Genomic DNA, 26026 nt, shown 5'->3' on the forward strand with positions numbered 1-26026 from the left:
GAGAGAAAATTGCAAGTGTCAGAAGTTGGTTTTAATGAATATTAACACAGACGATTGTAACTTTCTCTGGCTGCTGACTTTATCCAAGTCTGATTTTTCAGCCACTCTGTCCCTGAGACTGGGGGAATCACTGTCAGTTTTGCAGATCCTGCTGGAGGAAGCTGAGAAATCCGCAGTGCTGGCGATTTCCGCCCCTTACTCAGCAGAGAGACAGAAGGAGAGAAGCTTCGGGGAGAGAGAGAGAGGCGGAGAGTGAAGGGGCCACTCAACTCACAGAAAGTTTCATCTCCAATCGCTCCAGCCTGAGGCAGCCGCAGCTCAGAGAGAGGCACAAATCAGGGAACTGAACAAAAACTGAACAGAGACACTCAACTTCCAGTAAGTTTTGGAGGAAAAAAAGTTACAAGTCTTCTTTTTTGAAAACCAAAAAAGTTTTTTTGTAAACTTAAAAGTTGTCTAAATAATTGAATGACACTTTGTTTTAGCTCAGAAATCGATGAGATTAAATCAATTAAAAGCTGCATGATTCATTCAAAGAGTGGAGAAAGTTTCTGGCGAGTGGAGTTTAGAGTCATCCCAGAATCCTAGCGCAGACTGCTTCGAGTTTGGACAAGTTATTAATCTGAGTGGGGCGGCTGAGATTTGTGTGGGACAGAGTGAAAGGGTCGGGTTAACACTGCAGCTTTACTCAGTCTGCACATTCCGCTTCCAGTCACACCAGATGTCTCAATGTCTCGGGATAACAGCAAGTGCTGCGGTCACCAAGGACAGGAGTCACCATCCACAGCAGCAGGGATCCAACCGTCCCGGGACAGAGGTAAGGAGCAGGGCCGAGCGGCCGCACAGCCAGCGGGAGGGTCAGAGAGACAGAGAGATACACCTATTGAGTTAGACACACACACACACACAGAGGCAGAAACTGAGAGAGGTACAGTTTGGAGATAGACTGGCTGCCCAGAAAAGATTAAACTAGAATAAATCATCCCAGACAGTGAGAAAAAGACAAAAATCCACATGGAACACTCACTGAACTCAGAGACAGGGTCAGCAAGAAATGTATATACACACAGACCCTGTACAATACACCTACTAACAACTGAAGCATATTTACCTCAGCACACACAACATAAATCCTGACACTGAGACACAGACAAATAGTACAAGGCCAGACACATAGAACACAGATACAAAACAGAAACTCTGCCTGGCCTGCTGAATACTTCTGGCATTTTCTGGTTTCACCATAAAAACCCACTCGTTTGCACAATCAGATCTTTCAGAGATCTTTCAGCGTATAGAAATGTACACACCGACTCAGAAACAGACCAGTATGGGATGGACACACACCATAGGATATACCATCTAATGTGTAAATATATACAAACCTATAGACAGACACACAGCTACAAAGACACACAGGGCACACCCAACACACACCCATAGACATGCTCCAAACATGATTGCATCCAACTTGTGTTTTTAAAGTTTCTGGAAATGTGTAGTTGAAAACGCAGAAACGTTTGGAAGTTTGTCTGTCTTTTGGATGTAAAATCAGATATTCTATCTGTGAGAGTTCAGAGCTGAGTAGGATTTGATTGGATGTGAGCGAGGGTCCACAGAGATGAGCCATTTAACTGTTTGCCAGCTGAATCTGAGTGATCTGATTCCAAAGACTTGAGTGAATACTCCAGACTATAGCGCAGTACTGGGATAGGAGATACACAGTCAACGCCCTGTCTAATTTGTAAAACATCCCAGTACACTGCATTGGAGAGAATTGAGGGGTTCTCCCCACTTTGTTGTAGAAATCAGAAAGAACTGGAGCTTTTTATTCTCAGAGATAAAATTACAAGCATGCACCTCCAAACTCAACAACCACAGTTTCAGCCTGGCGGGGGGAGCGGGGGAGCCTCCAGTTAATGCCCAGCACCTAAACACCATTAAATACTCAATAAATATACATCAATATTTATCCCTCAATTGACATCGAAAACACATTATCCGGTTATTAATCTAAGTTCTATCTGTGGGATCTTGCTGTGTGCTATTGGCTGCGACAATTCCTACGTTGCAACAGTGTCTATCTTCCAAAAGAAGTGTGTTGGCGGTTGAGCACTCGGGGATGTTGTGAAAGGAATTGTATAAATGTGTGCCATTTTTTAAATTAAAATCCAAAAATGTGTTGATATATGATCCAACCATCACGTTGCATTCTTACCCAGGATTATAGGGGGTCAGGCTGTGGGGGTATTCACTGACAGGAACTGTTCTGTCTCTTTCTGATGTGTTACTATTTTCATTTCTGTCTGAGCAACATCAACATTTCCTGGACACATTCATTCTTATTTTGCTGCATTTGTTTATTCTGTTCATCAACTTGGCAACAGTGTCTTGTGTCTGATTACCATTGAAATATAGAGACACCAACTGTATCTAAGGGGTTGCTACCTGAGGAGTCATCCCCACAGGTTTCACCAATTGTCCAATATTTCAGAACCCTGATGTGGAGATGTCGGCGTTGGACTGGGGTAAACACAGTAAGAAGTCTCGCAACACCAGGTTAAAGTCCAACAGGTTTATTTAGTGGCACAAGCTTTTGGAGCGCTGCTCTCTCACCTAAATGAAGGAGCAGTGCTCTGAAAGCTCGTGCTACCAGATAAACCTGTTGGACTTTAACCTGATTTCAGAACCATATCAGCCATCTTAATTCATTCACCCAAGGGCGAACATCTCCCCAAATACCACCTTCCACTCCGAGCTCTACACTCCTGAAATTCTGGCCTTTAATCACTCACAATGTCTCCAGTTGCCCAAACTCTAAGCTCTGGAATTCCCTCCACCATTCACCATTTTAGAATTCCCCATTTTACCTTTTTCTCCTTCTTCAAGCTCCTCTTAAAACCTATCAAGATTTTGATAACTTGTCTTAATACATTCTCATGTGGTTCAGTGTCAGATTCTGTTTGATTGTCTGTTGTGAAGCTCCTTAGAACGCTTGTCATTTTAAAAGGTGTAGCGTTGGTGCAATTTCTGTTGTTAATGGCACGGTGGTTAGCACTGCTGGCCCACACCACCAAGGACCCGGGTTCAATTCCCAGTTTGGGTCACTGTCTGTGTGGAATCTGCACGTTCTCCCCATGTCAGTGTGGGTTTCCTCCACGTGCTCTGGTTTCCTCCCACAGTCTGAATGATATATTAGTTAGGTACTTTGGTGTGCTAAATTTTCTCTCGGTGTACCTGAACAGTCACCAGAGAGTGGTGACTAGAAGATTGCAGTGTTAATGTAAGCCCACTTGTGACTAATAAATAAACTTTACTTTGGACCCATTCTAAGTGTTAACCTCTCTCTCTGTGAAATCCTTCCTGACTATCCTTTCCCCATTCTAAACTGTGTCCCATTGTTATAATATTCAGGCATAACATGAATCAATTCTTGGTGTTAACGACTGTGCCCCTTTTACTTTCTTTTCAACCTTATAAGGTCCTCTCAATTTCATTTCCTTTCAAGGAGGGAAAGTTTCTTCAATCTTTCCTTGTAACTCAATTGGTCAACACCAGGAATCATGTGCTCTGATATTCACACTCTGACCTGGTGATGTAACTCAAGACATTGAGTAAGTTCGTGGCTAATCTCCCTCAACCCTACTTCCTTGCCCAGTCTCCAAATCCTCGATTCCCCCAGAGTCCAAAAATCAATCCATCTCCTTCCTAAACATACTCGACACCAGAGATCCACAGCCCTCCGATGGTGGAAAATTCCAAAGGTTCACAAGCCCCGAGTGAAGAAGTTAATCTTCACCCCTCCTAAATGATTGCTGTTTTATTCTGAGTTTATCTCCCCTCATTCCAATCTATTCAGCCAGTGGAAACAACCTCTCAGCATCAATCCTGTCAAAGCCCTTCAAAACCTTGAATATTTCAATAAGATCACATCTCATTCTTCTAAATTGCCGAGAATATTGGTCAGTCTTGCAATGGAGGACAACTGGATATCTTGCACATGGACACGCAAATCAAAGATATTTAAAATTCATTACACCAAATTCTGATTTTCTATTCATCTTACCAAATTGGATAGTCTCACATTTTCCGAGGTTATATTCCATATTTTTTAATTCTTTTCTGAGATGTGGGCATCGCTGGCTGGTCCAGCATTTGTTGTCCAATTGCCCTTGAACTGAGTGGCTTGCCATACCATTTCAAAGGGCCCCCCTAATGGCATTGGGGGTCAACCCACAGCAAATGGACTGCAACGATCCAAGAAGGCAGCTCACCACCACCTTCTTAAGGGCACCTAGGGATGGGCAATAAATGCTGGCCCAGCCAGCGATGGCCATGTCCCACAAATGAAAAAAAAACCTCATTGCTGTGGGACTGGAGTCACATGTAGGTCAGACCAGGTAAGGATGTCAGATTTCCTTCCCTAAAGGACATTAGTGAATCAGATGGGTTTTAACAGCAATCAATATTAGCTTCATGGTTCACCATCACTGAAACTAGCTTTCAATTCCAGATTGTCTTTTTCGGGTTTATGTTCCCTGGGTCCCTGGATTACTGATGCAGTGATAATATTCCACTACCAGCCCTCCATATCTGCACCGTAATTCCCATTCACTTACCTGTCTGTATCTCTTTGCAGCATTTTGGTTTGCCCCACACAGCTTAATTTCTCACCAAGGTTTGTATTCTCAACAAACTTGGATCCATGCATTACTCTCCATCTCCTCACCGAAGTCATTAAAGTAGACCACAGATAGCTGAGTCCCAGCACTGATCCCTGAGGCTCATCACAGGTTGCAGTCTCCTGCCATCTCAATGCCCCTTTTATCCCTACTCTCTGCTTCCTGTCCATTACCCAGTCCTCAATCCATGCTAATCTTTCACTCCCAATCCCATAAACCCAGATCTTATGTTACAAAATATTATGGAACACCTTATCCAAATATACTACAGCCATTGAATTAGCTACCCTGTGTGTCCTCATTAGCTCTCAGGTCCCCACTATGCTTTATAGTGCCTTCTGCATTGTGGACACGTGCAAAATATTTGTTTAATGTCACAGCCTGTCCTTTCTCCCCACTATAGTTTCTCCTCGAAGGGACCAACATTTACTCGTGCTGCTCCCTTCCATGTTACTGATTTGGAAAAGCTCTGATTTTATACTTTGCCAGTTTCCTCTCGTTCTATTTTTCCTTTTCTTTACAGCCTTTGCCAGTTTCTTAGGCTTTTCCAAGCCTGAGGATCTGCTCCTATTCTTTCCCAGCCTCTGCTTTCAATCCCAAATTCTTCAGCCAGTTGTGGATGGATTGCTTTTTGTTCCTCAATGGAATATATTTTCATTAAGAATTTTGAATCGTTTCTTTAAAAGTTTTCCACTGTTTATCCACTGTCAGATAGAAACTAGAAGCAGGAGGCCATTCAGCCCTTCAAGCGTGCTCCGCCATTGATTATGAACATGGCTAACTATCAAGTTCAATATCCTGATCCTGCCTCCCCCTCTCCCTCCCCCCCCGCCCCCCACTCCTCCTCCCCATTCCGCAATATCCCTTTAGCTCCAAGAACTCTTTCTAATTTCTTCTTGAAATCTTTCAATTCGTTTTCCCAGTTGAACCTTAACCAACACACCACCAGATAACTATCTAATTAGCTTTATTTGTGTTTGTGTTCGAAGAATTGATTTGTCCAGCCTATATAAAGATGAAAGTTCCCTCACACATGCTGCATTAACTTTGTCAGAGGCTCCATTTTTCTTGACTAATACTCTGGCCCAGATCTTCCACTCTCCGGATTGCTGGAAGATGCATTTAAAGACCCCTCAGGATTCCCAGCTCACTGACTCCATGGGAATTGCCCGGGATGTTTGAACTTCTCGTATTCCCTGGGAATCTGTGTAAAAGTCTCCAACTGAGAGACGGAGATCTGTTGGTTCTGATGTGATTACCTGAAAAGCTGTCCAGAAAATATTAAACAGAAAAATCCTAATCTAAATCCTGGGTAATGCAGAACTGACCCCTCAATCTGTCACCCCAACTCCCAATCTGACCTGATATCCCCAACCTTTGACCTCCCGACTTTGAACTAACTAGCCTCCAAAAACTGATAACCCTCCCAGCCCCACTATCCCCCCTCCGACCTGCATCCTCATCCAGCTGCCATTCTACTCAACTGCCCCCATGTCTACCTTTCACTAGACCCACTTACCTTACCCACTCCACCCCTTTGCACACTTATCTTCTCTCTGTGGCTTTTCAAATATGGAACATTTAAGCTCTTCACTTTCTTAAATATGGAAAGTGCTGCCATTAAAAAAAATAAATTTCTTGTCTTTTCCCCAACCCTCGTGGCTATGATGAAGTTCTTCCAGGCACTGTACTCTCCACATTTCTGAGGAAGCTTGGAGTGGGAGTCCCTGCCAGAAATGCGGATCTCTGGATTGACAGAGAAGAGTCGGAGCAGGGTGACAATCCAGCTGTAACTGCCACTCCTCAGGACGTCCAGGCCCCTGTTAAAGGGTTCGGCTGCCTGGAGCTTACTCCCACTGACATGATCTGACCCTTGTTGTTCCTTACCTCCACCTGTACTGATTCTATTCCTGCTTTTCCAAGTCAAGATCCTTCTCTACGACTATCCCTACATCATCCTTTATTATCAGGGATACCCTAATCCTTCCTTTTCCAACTAGTCTGTCTTTTTGAAATGGAACATTAAGTTGGTCATCTTGCAACCTCATCTGTGTAATGGCTATTAGATCAAAGATATTTATCTCCATCTATGACACTAGCTCATCTATCTTACAAATGCTTCATGGATTCAGATAAAGAGCTATCATTTTAAATTTTTACTATTATTCCTGATTTTAGCTCTCATTGCCAGTGCATTTGGCCTGTTAAGCTTCCTGCACTTCTGTAAAAACTGTTTGTCTTCACCTAAATCGATTAAAGTGTTCTACAAACCTTGACTTTTTTCTGGAGATTTCTAAATTTCCCTACTTAAACTGTTTGCAATCAGATGGCCCAGCACACAGAGAGAGATGCTGTGACCTGACAGCGCTATCCAATCCATCTACTTGCCTGCTCCTTCCCCATAGTCCTGGACACAATTCTTCTCCAGTATTTATCCAATTGGTTTAATCCCTTTCGGAAGTTACTGTTGAATTTGCTTCCGCTGCTGTTTCAGGAAGTGGGTTCCGGATCATGAGAGCATGGTATATAAAATAAAACCCCTTAATCTCTGATTCTTTTTCTCAATTACCTCAAATCTGTGTTGGAAATATGTCACCATTCCTTCACAGTCGCTGAGTCAAAATTCTGGTATTTGGTCCCTAACGGCATTGTGGGTCAACCCACAGCACGTGAACTGCAGCGATTCAAGAAGGCAGCTCACCACCACCTTCTCAAGGGCAACTAGGGATGGGCAATAAATGCTGGCCAGCCAGTGACACCCATTTGATTTGACTTGATTCATTATTGTCACATGTATTAGCATATGGTGAGAAGTATAGTTTCTTGCACACTATACAGACAAAACATACCATTCATAGAGAAGGAAATGAGAGAATGCAGAATAAAATGTTACAATTGCAGCTAGGGTGTAGAGGAAGATCAACTTAATGCGAGGTAGGTCCATTCAAAAGTCTGACAGCAGCAGGGAAGAAGCTGTTCTTGTGTCGGTCGGTACGTGACGTCAGGCTTTTGTATCTTTTTCCTGAAGGAAGAAGGTGGAAGAGAGAATAGTCCATGTCCCACAAATGAATAAAAAAAAGCACTTGAGGTTCGCTGCTGAAAAGTGTAGAATCAACAAAATGAGGGATAATAACTGGAGGAGGGAAGGGAGAAATCACCAGAGAAAAAGTGAGTTATCTTAAATTAGTCACAGAGAGTTCCAATCATGGATTGGTGCCTGAAGGCTAATTAAATACAGATCTTTTTTGCTTTTCACATACACATAATGTGGAGCAATCTGCTCTCAAATTATTTTCATGTCATATCTATCTGGTGGAAATATGCTGCATGTCCATGTTTTTGGAGCTATTACTCATGGCTCAGGGGCTGACTGCCTGAGCTTCGGTGTTGTGGGTCCACATTACGATAGCTGACCATCAAGATCAAGGGTAAAACCCCAGTGCAGGACAGAGGGAGTGCTGCACTGTCACAAATGCTGCCTTTCAGGTGAAATCTTAAACTGAACCCCTGCTCACTCTCTCAAGCAGAGGTAGAAGATCCCACTGCACTGCTTTGAAGAAGCAGTCTGTGTGGAGTCTGCAAATTCTCCCCGTGTCTGCATGGGTTTCCTCCAGGCGCTCCGATCTCCTCCCACAGTCTGAAAGATGTGCCGGTTAGCTGGATTAGCCACAGTATATGTGCCTGGGTAAGACACGCTGTCGGAGATTAGGTGCAGACTCGAACATAGAACATAGAACATTACAGTGCAGAACAGGCCCTTCGGCCCACGATTTTGCGCCGACCAGGTTTTTTAAAAAAAAACACTGACCCACAAATCTAAACCAATCCCTTTTCGTCCATAAATCTATCCATAGATCTCTTAAACGCCCCCAAACTAGGCGCATTTACAACCGCAGCAGGCAGGGCATTCCAATTCCTCACCACCCTCTGGGTAAAGAACCTACCCCTGACATCCGTCCTATAACTACCCCCCCCTTAATTTAAATTCATGCCCCCTCGTGCTAGCATTCACCATCCGAGGAAAAAGGCTATCACTATCCACCCTATCTAAACCTCTAATCATCTTATACGTTTCAATAAGATCCCCTCTTAGCCTCCTTCTTTCCAGCGAAAACAACCCCAAATCCCTCAGTCTCTCCTCATAGGACCTCCCCTCCATACCAGGCAACATCCTGGTAAACCTCCTCTGCACCCTCTCCAAAGCCTCCACATCCTTCCTGTAATGTGGGGACCAGAACTGCACACAGTACTCCAAGTGCGGCCGCACCAGAGTTGTGTACAGTTGCATCATGACGCTGCGACTCCTAAATTCAATCCCCCTACCAATAAACGCCAAGACACCGTATGCCTTCTTAACAACCTTATCTACTTGATTCCCAACTTTCAGGGATCTATGTACACATACACCTAGATCCCTCTGCTCCTCCACACTATTCAAAGTCTATTCACACTATTCGAGGGGCCGAATGGCCTCTTCTGCGCTGTAGAGATCCTATTCTAGATTCTGACGTGGTGCAGCTTGTGCACCACTGAAATCAATGATGAACCAGCCACACCCACACTGATATCGTCCGCACTGAGAGCCAGGTCAAGGGTTAGTGATAGTGACCGGCCTTCTGACTGGAGAAGAAAATTCTTTTAAACATTGCTGGAAATCTCAAAGCGCTTAACACCCAAACAAGTAATGTAGCAAGCATTGTAATGTAGGAAACGCAGCGGTGACTAGGCACAGAGCAAGTTCCCACAAACTGTGGTGTAATAATGATCAGAGATTATCCCAGTTACTCCTGGTATTGAGTCAGAGATAGACCTTGCACGAGAGAGAGAGAGAGAGAGAGATCTCCTGCTCTTACCTGAACAATGTCATGGATCTTTACAGCCTCCAGTGAGCGGGGGAAGGGGTGCTTTGAGTTTTCGGCTGTGATTTTACCGACTCGCCGCACCCATCGAGGGGCGGAGTGAGCCAGTAAAACCGCACAAGGACTGAGACATCAGGATCGCGCCCGATTTTCCAGCTCTCACCATGATACCAGAACTAGATTTCCAGTGAGGTTAGCCTCTCACCCATTTACAGCAAGAGGCTGAATAAATTATTTAAATTTATTATAATATTTGTTTCCATGTTTTTAGCGAGCCTGGCACTCAGTGGTCCGGCCTCACTTGCCTTTGTGGCCCTTGCCAGGAAATGTTCTCCCCCAGCGAGGAAAACACCTGGTCCCCAGCAATGGGGAACTGTCATGTTGGTGCCACCGGTTGAACCAGAAGCTGAGAGCAAACGGGGTGCCCCTTGGGCAGTGCCAGCCTGGCACCTTGGCACTGCCTGGTGAGCAATGCCGGGAGGCAGGCCAGGAGAGGCAGGGCCTATGGAGAGGCATGGGGCCCACAAGGGAGGGGCCAGCAGTGGCAGGGCCAGGCTGGGGTGGCCCGATCGGGAAGGGGGGGTGTGCATGCTAGGCATTCTGCATTGCAATTGTTAGGGGGAGGGGGGCGCAATCATTCTGGGTGGCGGGGGCAACCTTTCCAAGTGGTGTGGGGCTTGCAGTTGGCCCCCGTGAGCCCCTGTGGTTGTGCCAGGTTGGCTGAGTTGATGCTGGCTGCAACAGCAGAGGCCCGACAGATCTCTCTCCTTCTCTCTCTCTGTAAGCCTTATGCAGTTGGAATTGCGTAGACACAGAGGTCAGCACATGCGCACTAGCTCTCTCTGCTGCTGGTAGAGCTTAGCCCCACCCATTGCCTGTAGCAGCTGGAAACACTCTAGGCCATTTTCCCATGTGCTGTGTGCCTGAGATTGGGAGCAAAAACTCACCCAAAAAACAAATCTATAACTCTCCCGTTTTCACACTAACTGGACACTTCAAATTTTTGTTGTAAAATTCTGCCCATCGGCTCATCCACAGAACAACAGCTCCCTCAGTACTGCACCGATTTGTCAGGCTGGATTCTAATTCCCAACTCTCTGGAATGGGATCTGAAACCCTGATCATTAACTTGCAAGATGGAGCCTCCTCACTGAGCAGTGACTGACCCTGCCACATCACTCTGCTCTGTCTACATGGAAGAGTTTTATATAAAACTGGGTGGAATTTCGTTCCATCTATAGAATTCTTTACTGCAGAGGGCTGAGGGTTTAGAACAAAGTTCTACAATGTAGTTTAGAACAAAGAAAATTACAGCACCCGAACAGGGCCTTTGGTCCTCCAAGCCTGCACCGACCACGCTGCCCGTCTGAATTAAAACCCCCTACCCTTCCTGGGGCCGTATTCCTCTCTCCCCATCCTCTTCATATATTTGTCTAGACGCTCCTTAAAAATCATTATCATTTGTGTATTATGTTCAAAGCTGAGATAGACTGATTTTTAATCAGGAAGGGAATCGAGGGTTACGGGGATAAGACAGGAAAGTGGAGTTGAGGATTATCACATTAGATCAGCCATGATCTCATTGGATGGCAGTGCAGCCTTGATGGGCCGAATGGCCTACTTCTACTCTTACATCCTTCATGTCATGGTTAAAAAAGTGATTCCCGATAACCGAAATGAGTGTGTGTGAGTACTGGCAATACTGAACATAGGATCTGCAAGGTTCCAGCTTCTGTCCTGTTCTAATAGGACTGGTCTAAGGTGGGCTGATGGAAATGGTTTTCATATTCTGGGAACATTCAGCCAGGGTTCCTGGTCCTGCTGGCAATACTGGGACAGCTGGCTGATGGCAGAATCCACAGTGATGCCTATCACAGAGGAACAGCCTGAGGCCAGTGGCCACTCAAAGCCTCGCATGAAGACAGGAAGCAACAAAAGGTCAGTGTCCACAGTAAAAGCCAGTGAGTAACTGTGAGAGGAGGGCAGAGAAATACATTTCTCCAAATACTTTGGAAAAGGCAATCTAACCCCGGTTTCTCTCCTGACTTTTGACATTAAAACTGTGCCGATTTGTTGGTGTTCCCAGAGGAATTAAGCAGCCTATTTCTAAACAGATGAAGCGTTGTGCTTCCCGAGGTTTCAGTTTGGAAGTCTCTGTGCGAGAAGAATGTGAAAAGCAAACAACTAAATATTTTGTTTTCTGGGATTGGCGGTAATTAACGTGCCGATGCCAGGCTCGAGGCGATTGACAGAGTCGAGTGACAGCCTGGTTCTGAGGGGCCCTCACCGACACGCATGCTGCCAAGAACCAATTTCCTGTTTTGGAAGGATTAAGACTTGATTGCAAACAGAACTTTGTTTATTTTTGAGTTTTGTGCTCATCTTGATGAGAGGTGGGAGCACAGAAATAGAATGGTTGTTAATTTTAACATTAATCTTGGATAAGGTACAGCACAGGGTTAGATACAGGTTAGGTGTAAAGATTTGCATTCTAATCAGTAACCTGTAAACTGTCTGTGCTTTATATGCTCTGTCTGAGGCCAGAGCTCTCCATTCACCTGACGAAGGGGCTAACCCGAAAGCTAGTGAGTTTACTATCAAATAAATCGGTTGGACTTAAACCTGAAGTTGTCAGACTTTTTACTGTGTTTACCCCAGTCCAACGCCGACACATCCGCATCATGCCCATCAAACACTCCCAGGACAGGTACAGCATGGGGTTAGATACAGAGTAAAGCTCCCTCTACACTGTCCCCATCAAACACTCCCCAGGACAGGTACAGCACGGGGTTAGATACAGAGTAAAGCTCCCTCTACACTGTCCTCATCAAACACTCCCAGGACAGGTACAGCACGGGGTTAGATACAGAGTAAAGCTCCCTCTACACTGTCCCCATCAAACACTCCCAGGACAGGTACAGCATGGTATGAGATACAGAGTAAAGCTCCCTCTACACTGTCCTCCCATCAAACACTCCCAGGACAGGTACAGCATGGTATGAGATACAGAGTAAAGCTCCTTCTACACTGCCCCCATCAAACACTCCCAGGATAGTCTTCAGTATGGATTAGATACAGAATAAACCTCCCTTTACACTGTCCCCATCAAACACTCCCAAGGCAGATACAGCATGGCGTTAGATACAGAGTAAAGCTCCCTCTATAGCTGCATCCAGAAAGGCCTCTTTGAAGTGAGCTGCTAGTTGTGCTTCAGATTCACTAGAAACTAGAGGGAGTTGGTCCATAAAACACACTCGCTCATTCCGAAACCATAAGATCCCGTCTGGGGTCAATGGACCTTTCCATGGTCTGCCCCTCACCCGCTTTGATTCTTGTGGAGGTGGGACGGTAAAATTCCCACAACAGAATCTAACAGGAGGATAGATACCCTTCTCTCTGCAGCGGAAACTGGGATCTCTGACATTGGTTGTTTTGCCCGCCCGGTGCCAGTGTTAAAGACAAATGTTTTAATGTTCTCATCGAAGGAAGGATCCACACCCAGTGGATAATGATTTAAGTTGTTTGCAAGTAGGAATGGGGAGCTGAGGAGAACGTGGTGTGGAAGGGATACAATACCATTTTTATGGTCCATGTAGCAACCGGTGAAGGTTGTATTAGGAATGAGGAACTGCTGAGGGTGTAAGAGGAGTTGGGTCCAAATTAAAAAAGTAGAACCTTGAAGATAATAATCTCTGGATTATTAATGGAGCCATAAATAAATGTGCTTCAGGACAAACAGACTGAAGTTTTTGAGGTGTCGAGGAGTAGGCGAGAGGGTTTTCATTCATCAGGGACTGAGAAAAACACAAGATGTTCTATTGGGGCAGACTCCATAAGGGTGGCACAGCACCACAGTGGTTAGCACTGCTGCTTCATAGCGCCAGGGACCTGAGGTCGATTCCCGGCTTGCTTGAGTGTCTGTGCGGAGTTTGCACCTTTTCCCCTGCCTGTGTGGGTTTCCTCCGGGTGCTCCGGTTTCCTCCCACAGTCTGAAAGACGTGCTGGTTAGGGTGCATTGACCCAAACAGGTATTGGATTGTGGTAATTAGGGGAATTTCACAGTAACTTCATTGCAGTGTTAATATAAGCCTTACTTGTGGCTAATAAACTTTACATTCAAACTGGACTGGGACTAGTGTCCAAGTGAACATAAGAACATAAGAAATAGGAGCAGGAGTAGGCCATCTACCCCTTCGAGCCTGCCCCGCCATTCAATAAGATCATGGCTGATCTGAAGTGGATCAGTTCCACTTTCCCGCTTTCTCCCCATAACCCTTAATCCCCTTGCCTACCAAAAACCTATCTACCCGCGTCTTAAATATATTTAGCGAGGTAGTCTCCACCACTTCAACGGGCAGAGAATTCCAGAGATTCACCACCCTTTGAGTGAAGAAGTTCCTCCTCAACTCTGTTCTAAACTGCACCCCTCCCCCCTTATCTTGAGGCTGTGCCCTCTAGTCCTGCTGTCCTTTCTGAGCGGGAAGAACCTCTCCACCTCTACCCTATCCATCCCTTTCATCATCTTATACGCCTCAATAAGATCCCCCCTCAGCCTTCTAAACTCTAACGAGTACAAGCCCAGTCTATTCAGCCTCTCTTCATAGCTCAACCCCCTCAACTCCGGTATCAGCCTAGTGAACCTCCTCTGCACTCCCTCCAAGGCCAAAATACCCTTGTGCAAGTGCGGCAACCAAAACTGCACACAGTACTCCAGCTGCGGCCTCACCAATGCCCTATACAGCTGCAGCAAGACCTCCCTACTTTTATATTCAATCCCCCTCGCTATGAAGGCCAGCATCCCATTTGTCTTCCTGACCACCTGCTGCACCTGCAAGCTGGGTTTTTGCAACTCATGCACAAGGACCCCCAGGTCCCTCTGCACCGTAGCATGCTGCAGCTTTTTGCCCTGTAAGTAGTAGTCCTTCCTACTATTATTCCTGCCAAAGTGGATAACCTCACACTTGCCAACATTGTATTCCATCTGCCAGGTCCTCGCCCACTCGCTCAGCCTATCTAGATCCCTCTGCAGACTTTCTACACCCTCCACACAATTTGCTGTTCCATTTATCTTTGTGTCATCAGCAAATTTCAACACCTTACACTCGGTTCCCTCCTCCAGATCATCTATATAAATGGTAAATATCTGAGGCCCCAGGACCGATCCCTGGGGCACTCCACTAGTCACCAGCCGCCAATCCGAATAGCACCCATTGACACCCACTCTCTGCCTCCTATTTGACAGCCAATCCCCTATCCACGCTAACACCCTACCCCCAACTCCATGCCCCCTAACCTTCTGTAACAACCTTTTGTGCGGCACCTTACCAAACGCCTTCTGAAAATCGAGAAACACCACATCCACCGGTTCCCCTCCATCCACCGCACTAGACACATCCTCATAGAACTCCAATAAATTCGTCAGACACGACTTCCCCTTAACTAATCCGTGCTGCATCTGCTCTATCAAACAATTCTTCTCAAGATGCCTCGCTATTTCCTCTTTGATGACGGATTCAAGCATTTCTCCTACAACAGACATTAAACTAACCGGCCTATAATTCCCTGCCTTTTGTCTGCTACCCTTTTTAAACAGTGGTGTAACATTAGCCGTTTTCCAATCTTCCGGCACTTCCCCGGAATCCAGCGAGGTTTGGAAAATAATCACTAAGGCTTTGAAGATAGGGCTTTGAACCAACACTAGGAAGCAGATACCGATACATTTATAAGTCTGAAGGGCAAAGTCAAGTTTGTAAAACAAAGGGAGTAGTCTGGGTGAAACCAAGCAGGTTGTAACAGCAAGGGACAGAGGATTTAATAACTGTGATAGTGTATTAGTAACTAAGTTCCAGAGAGCTGAGACAGACCTTCTAACCAGCTCACCTCTGCACTCATCCACCCCCGTTGGGTCATTTAGAACCGCAGTGTCTGACCTTGTCCCATCTCTACATCCCCAGAGCAAACATTGGGTTTAAGGGGGGGCCTCTTAAACCAATCCAGGTTTCTGCTGAGTTTGAAAAACTGCCTGCCTCTGTTGCAAGGATCCGGTCACCAGTTCTGCCTGATTGTTCACCCGTGCTGAGCTTCTTTCAGCCTAATTTACCCCTCATTATGCCTCAGATCCCCTGGTATTTCAAGGTTAGTGTCTCCTCACACTGCTTTACATGCTTTGATAGGACATGGTACAATGCTTGATATAGGCGATATTCTTTTCACTCTTTGTTTCCAACTTGTGTCTAACCTTGCTGGTCTTTAATTGTTTAATACTAGGGGCTGCCTTCTCTGCACCTGTCTCTTGTTCTTACTCTGTTCCAGACAACAAACAAAGAGGCCCTTCAGCCCCCCAAGCCTGCACCAACCATGTTGCCCAACTTAACTAAAACCTCCCTACCCTTCCGGAGACCATATCCCTCTACTCCCATGCTATTCATGTATTTGTCAAGATGCCCCTTAATAGTCACTATCGTATCTGCTTCCATTACTGCCCCCAGCAGCGAGTTCCAGGCACCCACACCCTCTGTGTAAAAAATCTGCCTCATACATCTCCTTTAAACCTGGTCTCTCGCTCCTTAAATCTATGCCCCTTAGTAATTGACTCTTCCACCCTGAGAAAAAGCTGGGACTTTCCACTCTGTCCAATCCTCTCATAATCTTGTAGACTTCTATCAGCCTCCATTGTTCCAGTAAAAACAAACCAAGTTTCTCCAACCTCTCCCCATAGCTAATGCCGTCCATACCAGGAAACATCCTGGTAAATCTTTTCTGTACCCTTTCCAAAGCCTCCACATCCTTCTGGTAGTGTGGCGACCAGAATTGAACACTATATTCCAAGTGTGGCCTAACTAAGGTTCTATAAAGCTGCAACATGACTTGCCAATTTTTAAACTCAGTGCCCTGGCCAATGAAGGCAAGCCTGCCATATGCCCTCCTGACTACCTTCTCCACCTGCATGGCCATTTTCAGTGACCTGTTTACCTATACATCCCTTTGCCTATCAATACTTTTAAGGGTTCTGCCATTTACTGTATATTTCCTATCAGTAATAGACAGAGCTTCCTATTCAAAGAATTGATCACACTTACTCCCTAAGGAAATATTCCTCAAGGCTTGAAATCTGTGAAGATGGTCAGTGGTCACAATCTTCTTTCAATTCAACTTTTTAAAGCCCAAGTTCTGTGTATTTAGCCATTATTCCTTGTTTAGCTCTGTTCTCTGGTCCTGCTCTGTGGGCATTAGGTGTTCCCTGAAGATTCTCAATTTTGAAAAAAAATTGAATACTTGATTTTTTTTTCCCCGACCCAACAGTAACACTGACAATGGAAAAGAGCTTCGAACAAAATCACTGAAATTAAACAAAAAATTGTGCATTACTCCTTTTAGAAATTCAGATTGTAAATTACCCATAATTATCCTTGATTCAGGCACAAAAAAGACATTGAGGGATGCCTGGAGACTACTTGTGAGAATGGCGCCTATAATATCACCATAATACAGCTGACGCTGCAATTACATCAAAGTTTTGGAAAAAATCCACTTGAGCAAAAGGCCCATTCTTTTCATTCTTTTCAGTGGCTGGCTTTACAGAGCGAAAAGTGGAATTGGAACAAATGAGTTTTACAAAATTGAAATTGCTCTGGCTTTAAGCTTCATTAAGAATAAAAGGTTGAATTTTATAAAGTATTGAAGAGAAAAGGCCCCATCAAACCTGCAGCAAATAACAGAACAATGACTGACTTAGTGCCTAATATGCCTTTACATCCTAAAAATAGAACTCCATATCATGGAGCAAGGAAAGGATACTTACCCCAATAACCCCATTGGTTCCACAGCTGCTGTATACTCCATTCCCCCACTCCATCGCTTTCCTGTTCTCTCCACCCTATCACACACATTACACCATTGAGATTCGAAATGATTTGATCTCCAAATGTTATTGAAGTCTTTAGTCTTCTATAATCACAAGACTCTCAGTGCTACGTCAGAATAGTAAGTCCAGAAACGTTCACCTTCCACGGTTACCTTCAGACATGGTTCTTAAGGAATTATCAAAGAAACTACGTGGATTTCATTTGTTCAAAGTTACAGCCTACTCCATGTTGTAGTCTTTTCATAGCTGATCTTTCTCTCTGCCCTAGCTATGGCTCTAACATTATATTCTGCACCCTCTCCTTTCTTTCTCCCCTATGCACTCCATAAGAAGTCTCACAACACCAGCTTAAAGTACAACAGGTTTATATGGAACAATGAGCTTTCGGAGCACTGCACCTTCATCAGGTGAGTTTGGTGAAGGAGCAGTGCCCAGAAAGCTCGTGATTCCAAATAAACCTGTTGGACTTTAACCCGGTGTTGTGAGAATCCTTACTGTCCCTTCTCTGTCCAATGCTGGTATCTCCACATCATATATACCCTATGTATAATATGTTTTGCTTATTTAGCATGTAAGAAACAATACTTTTCACTGAATCCCAATACATGTGACAATATTAAATCAAATAAAAGCTTCTGTTTTTTTTAAACCTGAGAATAAATCTGTCAGACAGTTTAACTTGAATATTTTGGGCTAGCTATGTGCTAATTCAGCCTGGAGATGTGATTGTTGATAGCTGTGTTGTGTGATTTTCAGCAGTGTGCACTGCTTTCTCTCAGCACTAACCCCTAATTGATGCAGAATAGAGGCTCAGGTTTATATCTACAAAAGACTTGGTCAACTTGTCAACCAGAAATAAGCAAGGGAAAGAATCCTGAAAATAAATTCAAACTGTAACTAGTAAGACCTTTGCACAGGAATCAGCAACTGGAAAGTGTTGCCAGGAAAGGAAATGAGTCTAAGTCACAGATAAGGAACAGTTGGAACAGGCAAACAGTATTCAGGTTCAGGAAGGCTCAAATCTAATGGGCTGAAGGGCCTTCTTCATCCGATTTTGTTTAATTCATTAGGAGGTGTATGACTGACCAGGCCAACATCATTGCCCATCCCTAATTGCCTCTGAGTGTCATAGAATCGTACAGTGTAGAAGAGGCCCTTTGGCCCATCGAGTCTTCACTGAGACATTAGAAACACCTGGACTCCCGCCAAATCCCATCAGCCACCATTTGGTCTATTGCCCTGGATGTTAAAATGTGCCAAGTGTTCATCCAGATAGTTTTTAAAGGATGTGAGGAAACCTGCCTCCACCACCCTCCAGGCAGCGCATCCCAGACTGTCACGTTTCTCCTCACATCCCCCCTAAACCTCTTGCCCCCTCACCTTGAACCTATATTCCCTCATGATTGACCCTTCAACTAAGGGGAACAGCTGCTCAGAATCTCGTACACCTCAATCAGGTCACCCCTCAGTCTTCTCTGCTCCAACAGAAACAACCCAAGCCTCTGCAACCTCTCTTCATAACTTACATGTTTCATCTCAGACAGCATCTCCTCTGCACCTCCCCCCCCCAAGTGCAATCACATCCTTCTGATAATGTGGCGACCAGAACTGCACACAGTGCTCCAGCTGTGGCCTCACCAAAGTTCTATACAACTCCAACATGGTTTCCCTGCTTTAGTAATCTATACCTCGATTGATAAATGCAAGTGTCCCAAATGCTGTTTTCACCACCCAAATAACATACCCTTCTGCTTTCAGAGTCCTGTGGATAAACACGCCAAGGTCCCTTTGTTCCACAGAAATTCCTAGTGTCCTACCATTCATTGAGTACTTCCTTGTCACATTACTCCTCCCAAAGTGCATCACCTCACACCTTCCAGGATTAAATTCCATCTATTACTTATCTGCCCATTTGATCTTTCTGTTTATATCTTCTTGTAACCCAAGACACTCCGCCTCACTGTTAACCACCCGTCCAATCTGTGTATCATCCACAAACTTACTAATCCCACCCCCCACATAATCATCAATGTTATTTATATAAATGATGAATAATAGAGGACCCAACACAGATCCAGTGGTTCACCACTGGACACTGGCTTCCAGTCACTAAAGCAGCCTTCTGTCATCACCCTCTGTCTCCTACAACTGAGCCAATTTTGAATCCACTTCATCAAATTACCCTGTGTCCCATGTTAATTTACCCACTTTACAAATCTCCCATGTGGGACCTTGTCAAAAGTTTTGCTGAAATCCATATAAACTACATCGACTGCACTCCCCTCATCTACACACCTGGTCACCTCCTCAAAACATTCGATCAAGTTTGTTAGGTATGACCTCCCTCTGATGAAGCCATGCTGACTATCCCTGATCAAGCTTTGTCTCTCCAAGTGGAGATAAGACACTCTCCTTCAGAAGTTTCTCTAATAGTTTCCCTATCACTGACGTGAAACTCACTGGTCTGTAGTTCCCTGGTTTATCTCTACAACCCTTCTTAAATAGATGAGCCAAATTAATTGTTCTCCAGTCATCTGGCACTTCCTTCATGATATGGAGATGCCAGTGTTGGACTGGGGTAAACACAGTAAGAAGTCTCACAACACCAGGTTAAAGTCCAACAGGTTTATTTGGTAGCAAAAGCCACTAGCTTTCGGAGCGCTACCATCAGGTGAGTGGAAAATTACCTGATGAAGCAGCAATGCTCCAAAAGCTAGTGGCTCTTGCTACTAAATAAACCTGTTGGACTTTAACCTGATCTTGTGAGACTTCTTACTTCCCTCATGGTCAGAGAGGAATTGAAAATTTGAGTCAGAGCCCCTGCAATCTCCTCCCTTGCCTCCCACAGCAGCTTAGGGCGCAGTTCATCTGGACCTGGATATTTATCCATTTTTAAGGCTGCCAATACCTCCAAAACCTGTCCTTCCCAGTGTCAATTTGCATCGTCCTCATTCTCTTGAGTGAAGAAGGATGTGAAGTATTCATTCAACACTCTTCCAATGTTCTCTGGCTCCACTCACAGATTGCCCCCTTGGTCTCTAATGGGCCCTGTTTCTTCCCTGAAAGAAGGTGGTGGGGAGCCGTCTTCTTGAACCACTGCAGTCCACGGGGTGTAGGTACACCCACAGTGCTGTTGCAAAGGAATTCTCAAGGTTTTGGCCCATGAACAATGACAGAACAACAATGTGTTTTAAAGGACCATGCAGGTGGTGGTGTTCCCATGCTTCTGCTACCTTGTCCTTGTTGGGTTTAGAAGATGCTTTTGAAGGAGCCTAGGTGAGTTGCTGCAGTACATCTTGTAGATGGCACACACAGCTGCCACTGTGCATCAGTGGTGGAGAAAGTGAATGTTGAAGATGGTGGATGGGGTGCCAATCAGCTGGCTGCTTTGTCCTGGATGGTGTTAAGCTTCTTGAATGTTGCTGGAGTTGCACCCGTCCAGGTAAATGGAGAATGCATTCCATTTCATTCCTGACTTGTGGACAGACTTTGGGAATTACTTCTCCGTAGGATTCCCAGTTTCTGACCTGTTCTTGTAACCATAGTATTTACGTGATTAGTGCAGCTCAGTTTCCGATCAATGGTAACCCCTAAGATGTCAATATTAGGGATTGAGCGATGGTAATGCCACGAAATGTCAAAGGCAGATGGTTAGATTCTCTTTTGTTGTAGATGGTCACTGCCTCACACTTGCAAGTAACAATGTTACTTGCCACTCACTGTCCCAAGCCTAAATTTACTGCATTTGGGCATGAACTTCTTTAGTATCTGAGGAGTCACGAATGGTGCTGAACATTGTGCAGTCATTGGCAAACATCCCCACTTCTGACCTTTATGATGGAAGGAAGGTGATTGATGAAGCAGCTGAAGATGGTTGGGTCTAGGACCCACCCTGAAGGACTCCTGCAGAAATATCCTGGAGCTGAGGTGACCTCCAACCACCACAACCATCTTCCTTTGTGCCGGGTATGACTCCAACCAGCGGAGAGTATTCCCCCGATTCCCATTGATTTTGGTTTTGGTAGGGTTCCTTGATGCCACACTCGGTTGAATGTGGTCTTGATATTAAGTGCAGTCACCCCCTCTCATTTTCTGAGTTCAGTTTCTTTGTCCAACACTGAACCAAGGCTGTAATGAGGTCTGAAGCTGAGTGACCCTGGTAGAGTCCAAACTGAACGTCACTGAACGGGTTATTCCTGAGTAGGCATTGGTTAATTTATTGATGGTGAAGAATAGACTGATTGGGCAGTAATTGGCCGGGTTGGATTTGTCCTGCTTTTTGTGTACAGGACTTCCCAGGGCAATTTTCCACATTGTTGGATAGATGCCGGTGTTGTATCTGTACTGGAAGAGCTTGGCTCGGGGAGCAGCAAGTTCTGGAGCACAAGTCTTCAGTACTATTGCCGGAATGTTATCAGGGCCCATTCCCTTTGCAGCATCCAGTGACTCCAACTATTTCTTATTTCACGGGGAGTGAATCAAATTGGCTGAAGACTGGAATCTGAGATGCTGGAGACCTCTGGAGGAGGCCGAGATGGATCATCCACTCAGCATTTCTGGCTAAAAATTGTTACAAATGTTCAGCCTTGCCTTTTGCACTGGTGTACTGGGCTCTTCCATCACTGATTTGTGGAGCGTTCCCCCTTCAGTGAGTTGTTTAATCGTCCACTACCATTCACGGTTGGATGTGGCAGAACGTAGATCTGATCTGTTGGTTGTGGGATTGTTTAGCTCTGCCTATTGTGTGGAGATCCATTGTTTTGCACACAGATAATCCCGTTGTGGCTTCCACAGGTCGACACTTCATTTTTAACTGCTGATGCTGCCATGTCCTCCTGTAGGTCAGCGTACACAACCTTGTAGAACAGGAGCAGATGGTTCAGCACATCATTCCTCTACCGACTATTTCTAAATGTTATCCAACTTATCCTAATCCCTTGGACTTTTCATATATTTCCTGATCCTTTGTCTCTCAAGAATTTATCCATCGCTTCAGAAAGTTAATACTGTATCTATCTCCATCGGCCTTCCAGGAAGCATGTTCTGGATCACAACTCCTCACTGAGTGAAAATAGTCTCCTCATGTCCCCTCAGGTTTAATCCAAACTCCTGAAAGAATTTCTTTGATTCCAGACCCTTTTGCCAGTGGAAACAATTTCTATTTATTTAATACAGGCTGCAATCAGTAAGGATAGGCAACAATGTCTCCCCTGTGATCATCCTCAACACCAGTGCCCCACAAGGTTGTGTCCTCAGCCACCCCCCACCCCGTATACACCTTTGACTGTGCGGCCATTGCTGATGACACCACTGTAAGTGGGTCAGATCTCAAACAATGATGAGACAGGGTACAGGAAAGAGTGAGAGAATCCGGTAAACTGGTGCGGCAACAATTATCTCTCCCTCAATGTCAACAAAATGAAGGAGATTGTCATTGACTTCAGGAAGCGTAAAGGAGAACATGCCCCTGTTCACATCAACGGGGATGAAGTAGAAAGGGTTGAGAGCTTCAGGTTTTTAGGTGCCCAGATCACCAACAACCTGTCCTGATCCCCCCCCCCCAATGCCAACACTATAGTAAAGAAAGCCCCACCAATGCCTCTGCTTTCTCAGAAAACTAAGGAAATTTGGCATGTCAGCCACAACTCTCACCAATTTTTCCAGAAGCATCATTTGGTAAGCGTGGTAGCACAGGGATTAGCATTGCTGCCTCGCAGTGTCGAGAAATCGGTTCAATTCCTAGCTCGGGTCACTGTCTGTGTGGAGTTTGCACATTCTACCCGTGTCTGCATGGGTTTCCTCCGGTTGCTCCTGTTCCCTCCCACGTTCTGAAAGACGTGCTGATTAGGTACATTGATCCGAACAGGTGTTGGACTTGGATGACAAGGGGAATTTCATAGTAACTTTGTTGCAATGTTAATGTAAGCCTTACTTGTGACAAATAATAAACTTTAATATCTTAGAAAGCACTCTTTCTGGTTGTATTAAAATTGATCTTTCTCTACAGAGAAAACTGTGTCTAACACTACATTCTCCATTTTCTCCTTTCCTTTTATATGTACAGTAAGAAATCTCACAACATCAGGTTAAAGTCCAACTGGTTTATTTGGAATCACAAGCTTTTGGAGAGCTGCTCCTTCACGAAGGGGAGATGCTGTGAACACGACTCCCACTCACCTGATGAAGGGGCAGCGCTCCAAAAACTTGTGGCTTGTGCTCCCAAATAAACCTGTTGGACTTTAACCTGGTGTTGGGAGACTTCTTACTGGGTTTACCCAAGTCCAACACTGGCATCTCCACATCTTTATCAACGATATGCTTTGTCTTGTGTAGTGTGCAAGAAACAATCGTCTTCTCTGCATACTAATATACATGACAATAATAAACCAAATCAAATCTTCACAATTCTGAACACCTTGGTTGAATGTCCCCTTAATCTCCTAAACCCCAAAGAAAACAATCCCAGCTTCTCCTGTCTCTGTAAAGTTTCTATTCAAAACCTATTTGAATTAACTTCAATAATTAAAATCGATTAAAAACTGTACAATTAAGAAAATTGACACAAATAATACTTTAATGTTTAAAAGCAAGCAGCTTTTATTTCAATCTTGACTCTGCAGATTGAAGATGAGGTTATTTAGAATGACCTTTGGGATGAAGCTTAGCAACCAACACAGGATGTGGGGAACCTGTTTGGTCTGATACTCAGGCAGACGCATTGTCTGAAGTGGGTGTACGGCAGTCCTGTGCCCACATTCATAGCCCAGAATTAGCAATAACTCTGCAGAAAGTGGCCGTAACCCCAGCTCAAAGCTGCAGGGCGCGGCTGTGAGTGTGGGTAATTCCAGGGTCAGTCTGCTGCTGTGAGGATCACTGATATTGGAGACACATTGCTGGATGGACCTGACAGTGATCAAGGCTGATCTAGACAACGGAAGCAGAAAAATATTTTAATTAGTGACACCATTGGCAGCTTACCTCAGTGATCAGAACAATGTGCGACATCATATTCTGGTCATTAAACCAAGAGAAATTGGAGCACAACTGGGGGGGGGAGTTTTAACTGGACTCTAGTATAAAAAGGGTGATGTCTGATTGGCTAATATACAACACCCAGTATTTTGATTTCATTCCTCAAATAGTTTAAAAAGCAGAAACTGGCCAAACAAAGTCAGAGGATTTTGTTTAAACTTAACAAGTCCCAGTGTCTACCCTCCTGTCCACTAGGGACAGGCAATAAGTGCTGGCCAGCCAGCGACACCCAGGTCCCTTAGAGGAATAAATAAAAAATAACAACAGCAACCTGTATATACGTGGTCTTTTGAACAAAGCAGAATGTCCCAAGGTGCTGGAAAGGAATGTTATCGAATGAAACCTGACAGTGAGCCACATAAGGAGATATTAAGGCAAATGATGAAAGCTGGATCATAGAGGCAGAATACCTGAAAAGGAGGGATTGAGGTGGAGAGGGAATTCCAGAACATCCAGCCCAGGAACAGCCAGTGACTGAACTGAGAAAACTGGGGGATTTCTGCAGTTGTATCTGGAATCAAGTTAGAATAATCACCTCAACACTTTGTTCTGGTAATATATTAATGCTGCTTTGCCTGAAGGAGTTCTCCTGTATTTCCTATTTAAAAGGGATTGATAAAGTAAACATAGACCAAATGTTTCCTCTTATGGGGCAACCTAGAACCAGAGATCACAGGTGTAGGTTGAGAGGCGGTAGATTTAAAACTGAGAGAATGAGGAGCTGCTTCTCGCTGAGGGTGGTGAATGTGTGGAACTCACTGCCCCAAAGAGCGGTGGAATCTGAATCATTGAAAGGTTTCAAGGAGACAAATATATTTCTGATTAAAAAATGGGTTAAAGGGATATGCGGAACAGGTAGGGAGGTGGATTTGAGACTAGGGAGAAAGCAACCATGATCTGATTGAATGACGGAGCCCGCTCAAAGGCCTGAATTTGCCGATTTCTGCTCCTAATTCCTGTGTTCCTAAAAACATATCTGGCCGTCACAGCACTGCTGCCTCACAGTGCCAGGGGTCCGGGTTTGATTCCCAGCTCAGGTCACTCTCTGTCTGTTGGCACGGTGGTTAGCATTGCTGCCTCACAGCTCCAGGGACCCGGGTTCAATAGCCGGTTCGGGTCACTATTTGTCTGTTTGTACGCTCTCCCTGTGCCTGCGTGGGCTTCCTCTGGGTGCTCCGGTTTCCTCCCACAGTCCAAAGATATGCAGGTTAAACCATGATTGGCCATGCTAAATTACCCCTTAGTGTCCCAAGATGTGTAAGTTAGGAGGATTAGACATGGAAAATATGCAGGGTTATGGGGATAGAGTGGGTAAGAGGATCTGAGTAAGACACACTCTGTGAGAGAGTCAGTGCTGACTGGAAGGGTGTAATGGTCTCTGCACCATAGGGATTCTATGACATAAAAACCAAAACCCCCAGATGAAGGCCCAATGCCAAGATTTGATTTGATTTATTATTGTCACATTTATTAACATACAGTGAAAAATATTGTTTCTTGCGCACTATACAGACAAAGCATGCCATTCATAGAGAAAGAATGGAGAGGGTGCAGAATATAGTGTTACAGTCACAGTGAGGGTGTAGAGA

The 26026-nt window shown here is 44.9% G+C and overlaps 1 protein-coding gene across 2 annotated transcripts in view; it reads left to right on the forward strand.

The window, feature by feature from the left end:
• Positions 1-292: 292 nt before the first annotated feature.
• mdfi (MyoD family inhibitor) overlaps positions 293-26026 on the forward strand; it is a 100698-nt gene continuing 74964 nt past the window's right edge. Inside the window, exons 1-2 of one of the 2 annotated variants that reach the window (XM_080209762.1) lie at positions 293-378; positions 713-817. In XM_080209762.1, the coding sequence (XP_080065888.1) occupies positions 730-817 (88 nt within the window). In that variant the 5' untranslated portion in view covers positions 293-378; positions 713-729. Of the gene's footprint in view, positions 379-656; positions 818-26026 lie in introns of those variants that run through there. The other variant, XM_080209763.1, reaches the window with a different exon arrangement.

The sequence above is a fragment of the Carcharhinus amblyrhynchos genome, chromosome 22, assembly GCF_965287045.1.
Source record: "Carcharhinus amblyrhynchos chromosome 22, sCarAmb.v2.hapA, whole genome shotgun sequence".
Classification (NCBI taxonomy): domain Eukaryota; kingdom Metazoa; phylum Chordata; class Chondrichthyes; order Carcharhiniformes; family Carcharhinidae; genus Carcharhinus; species Carcharhinus amblyrhynchos.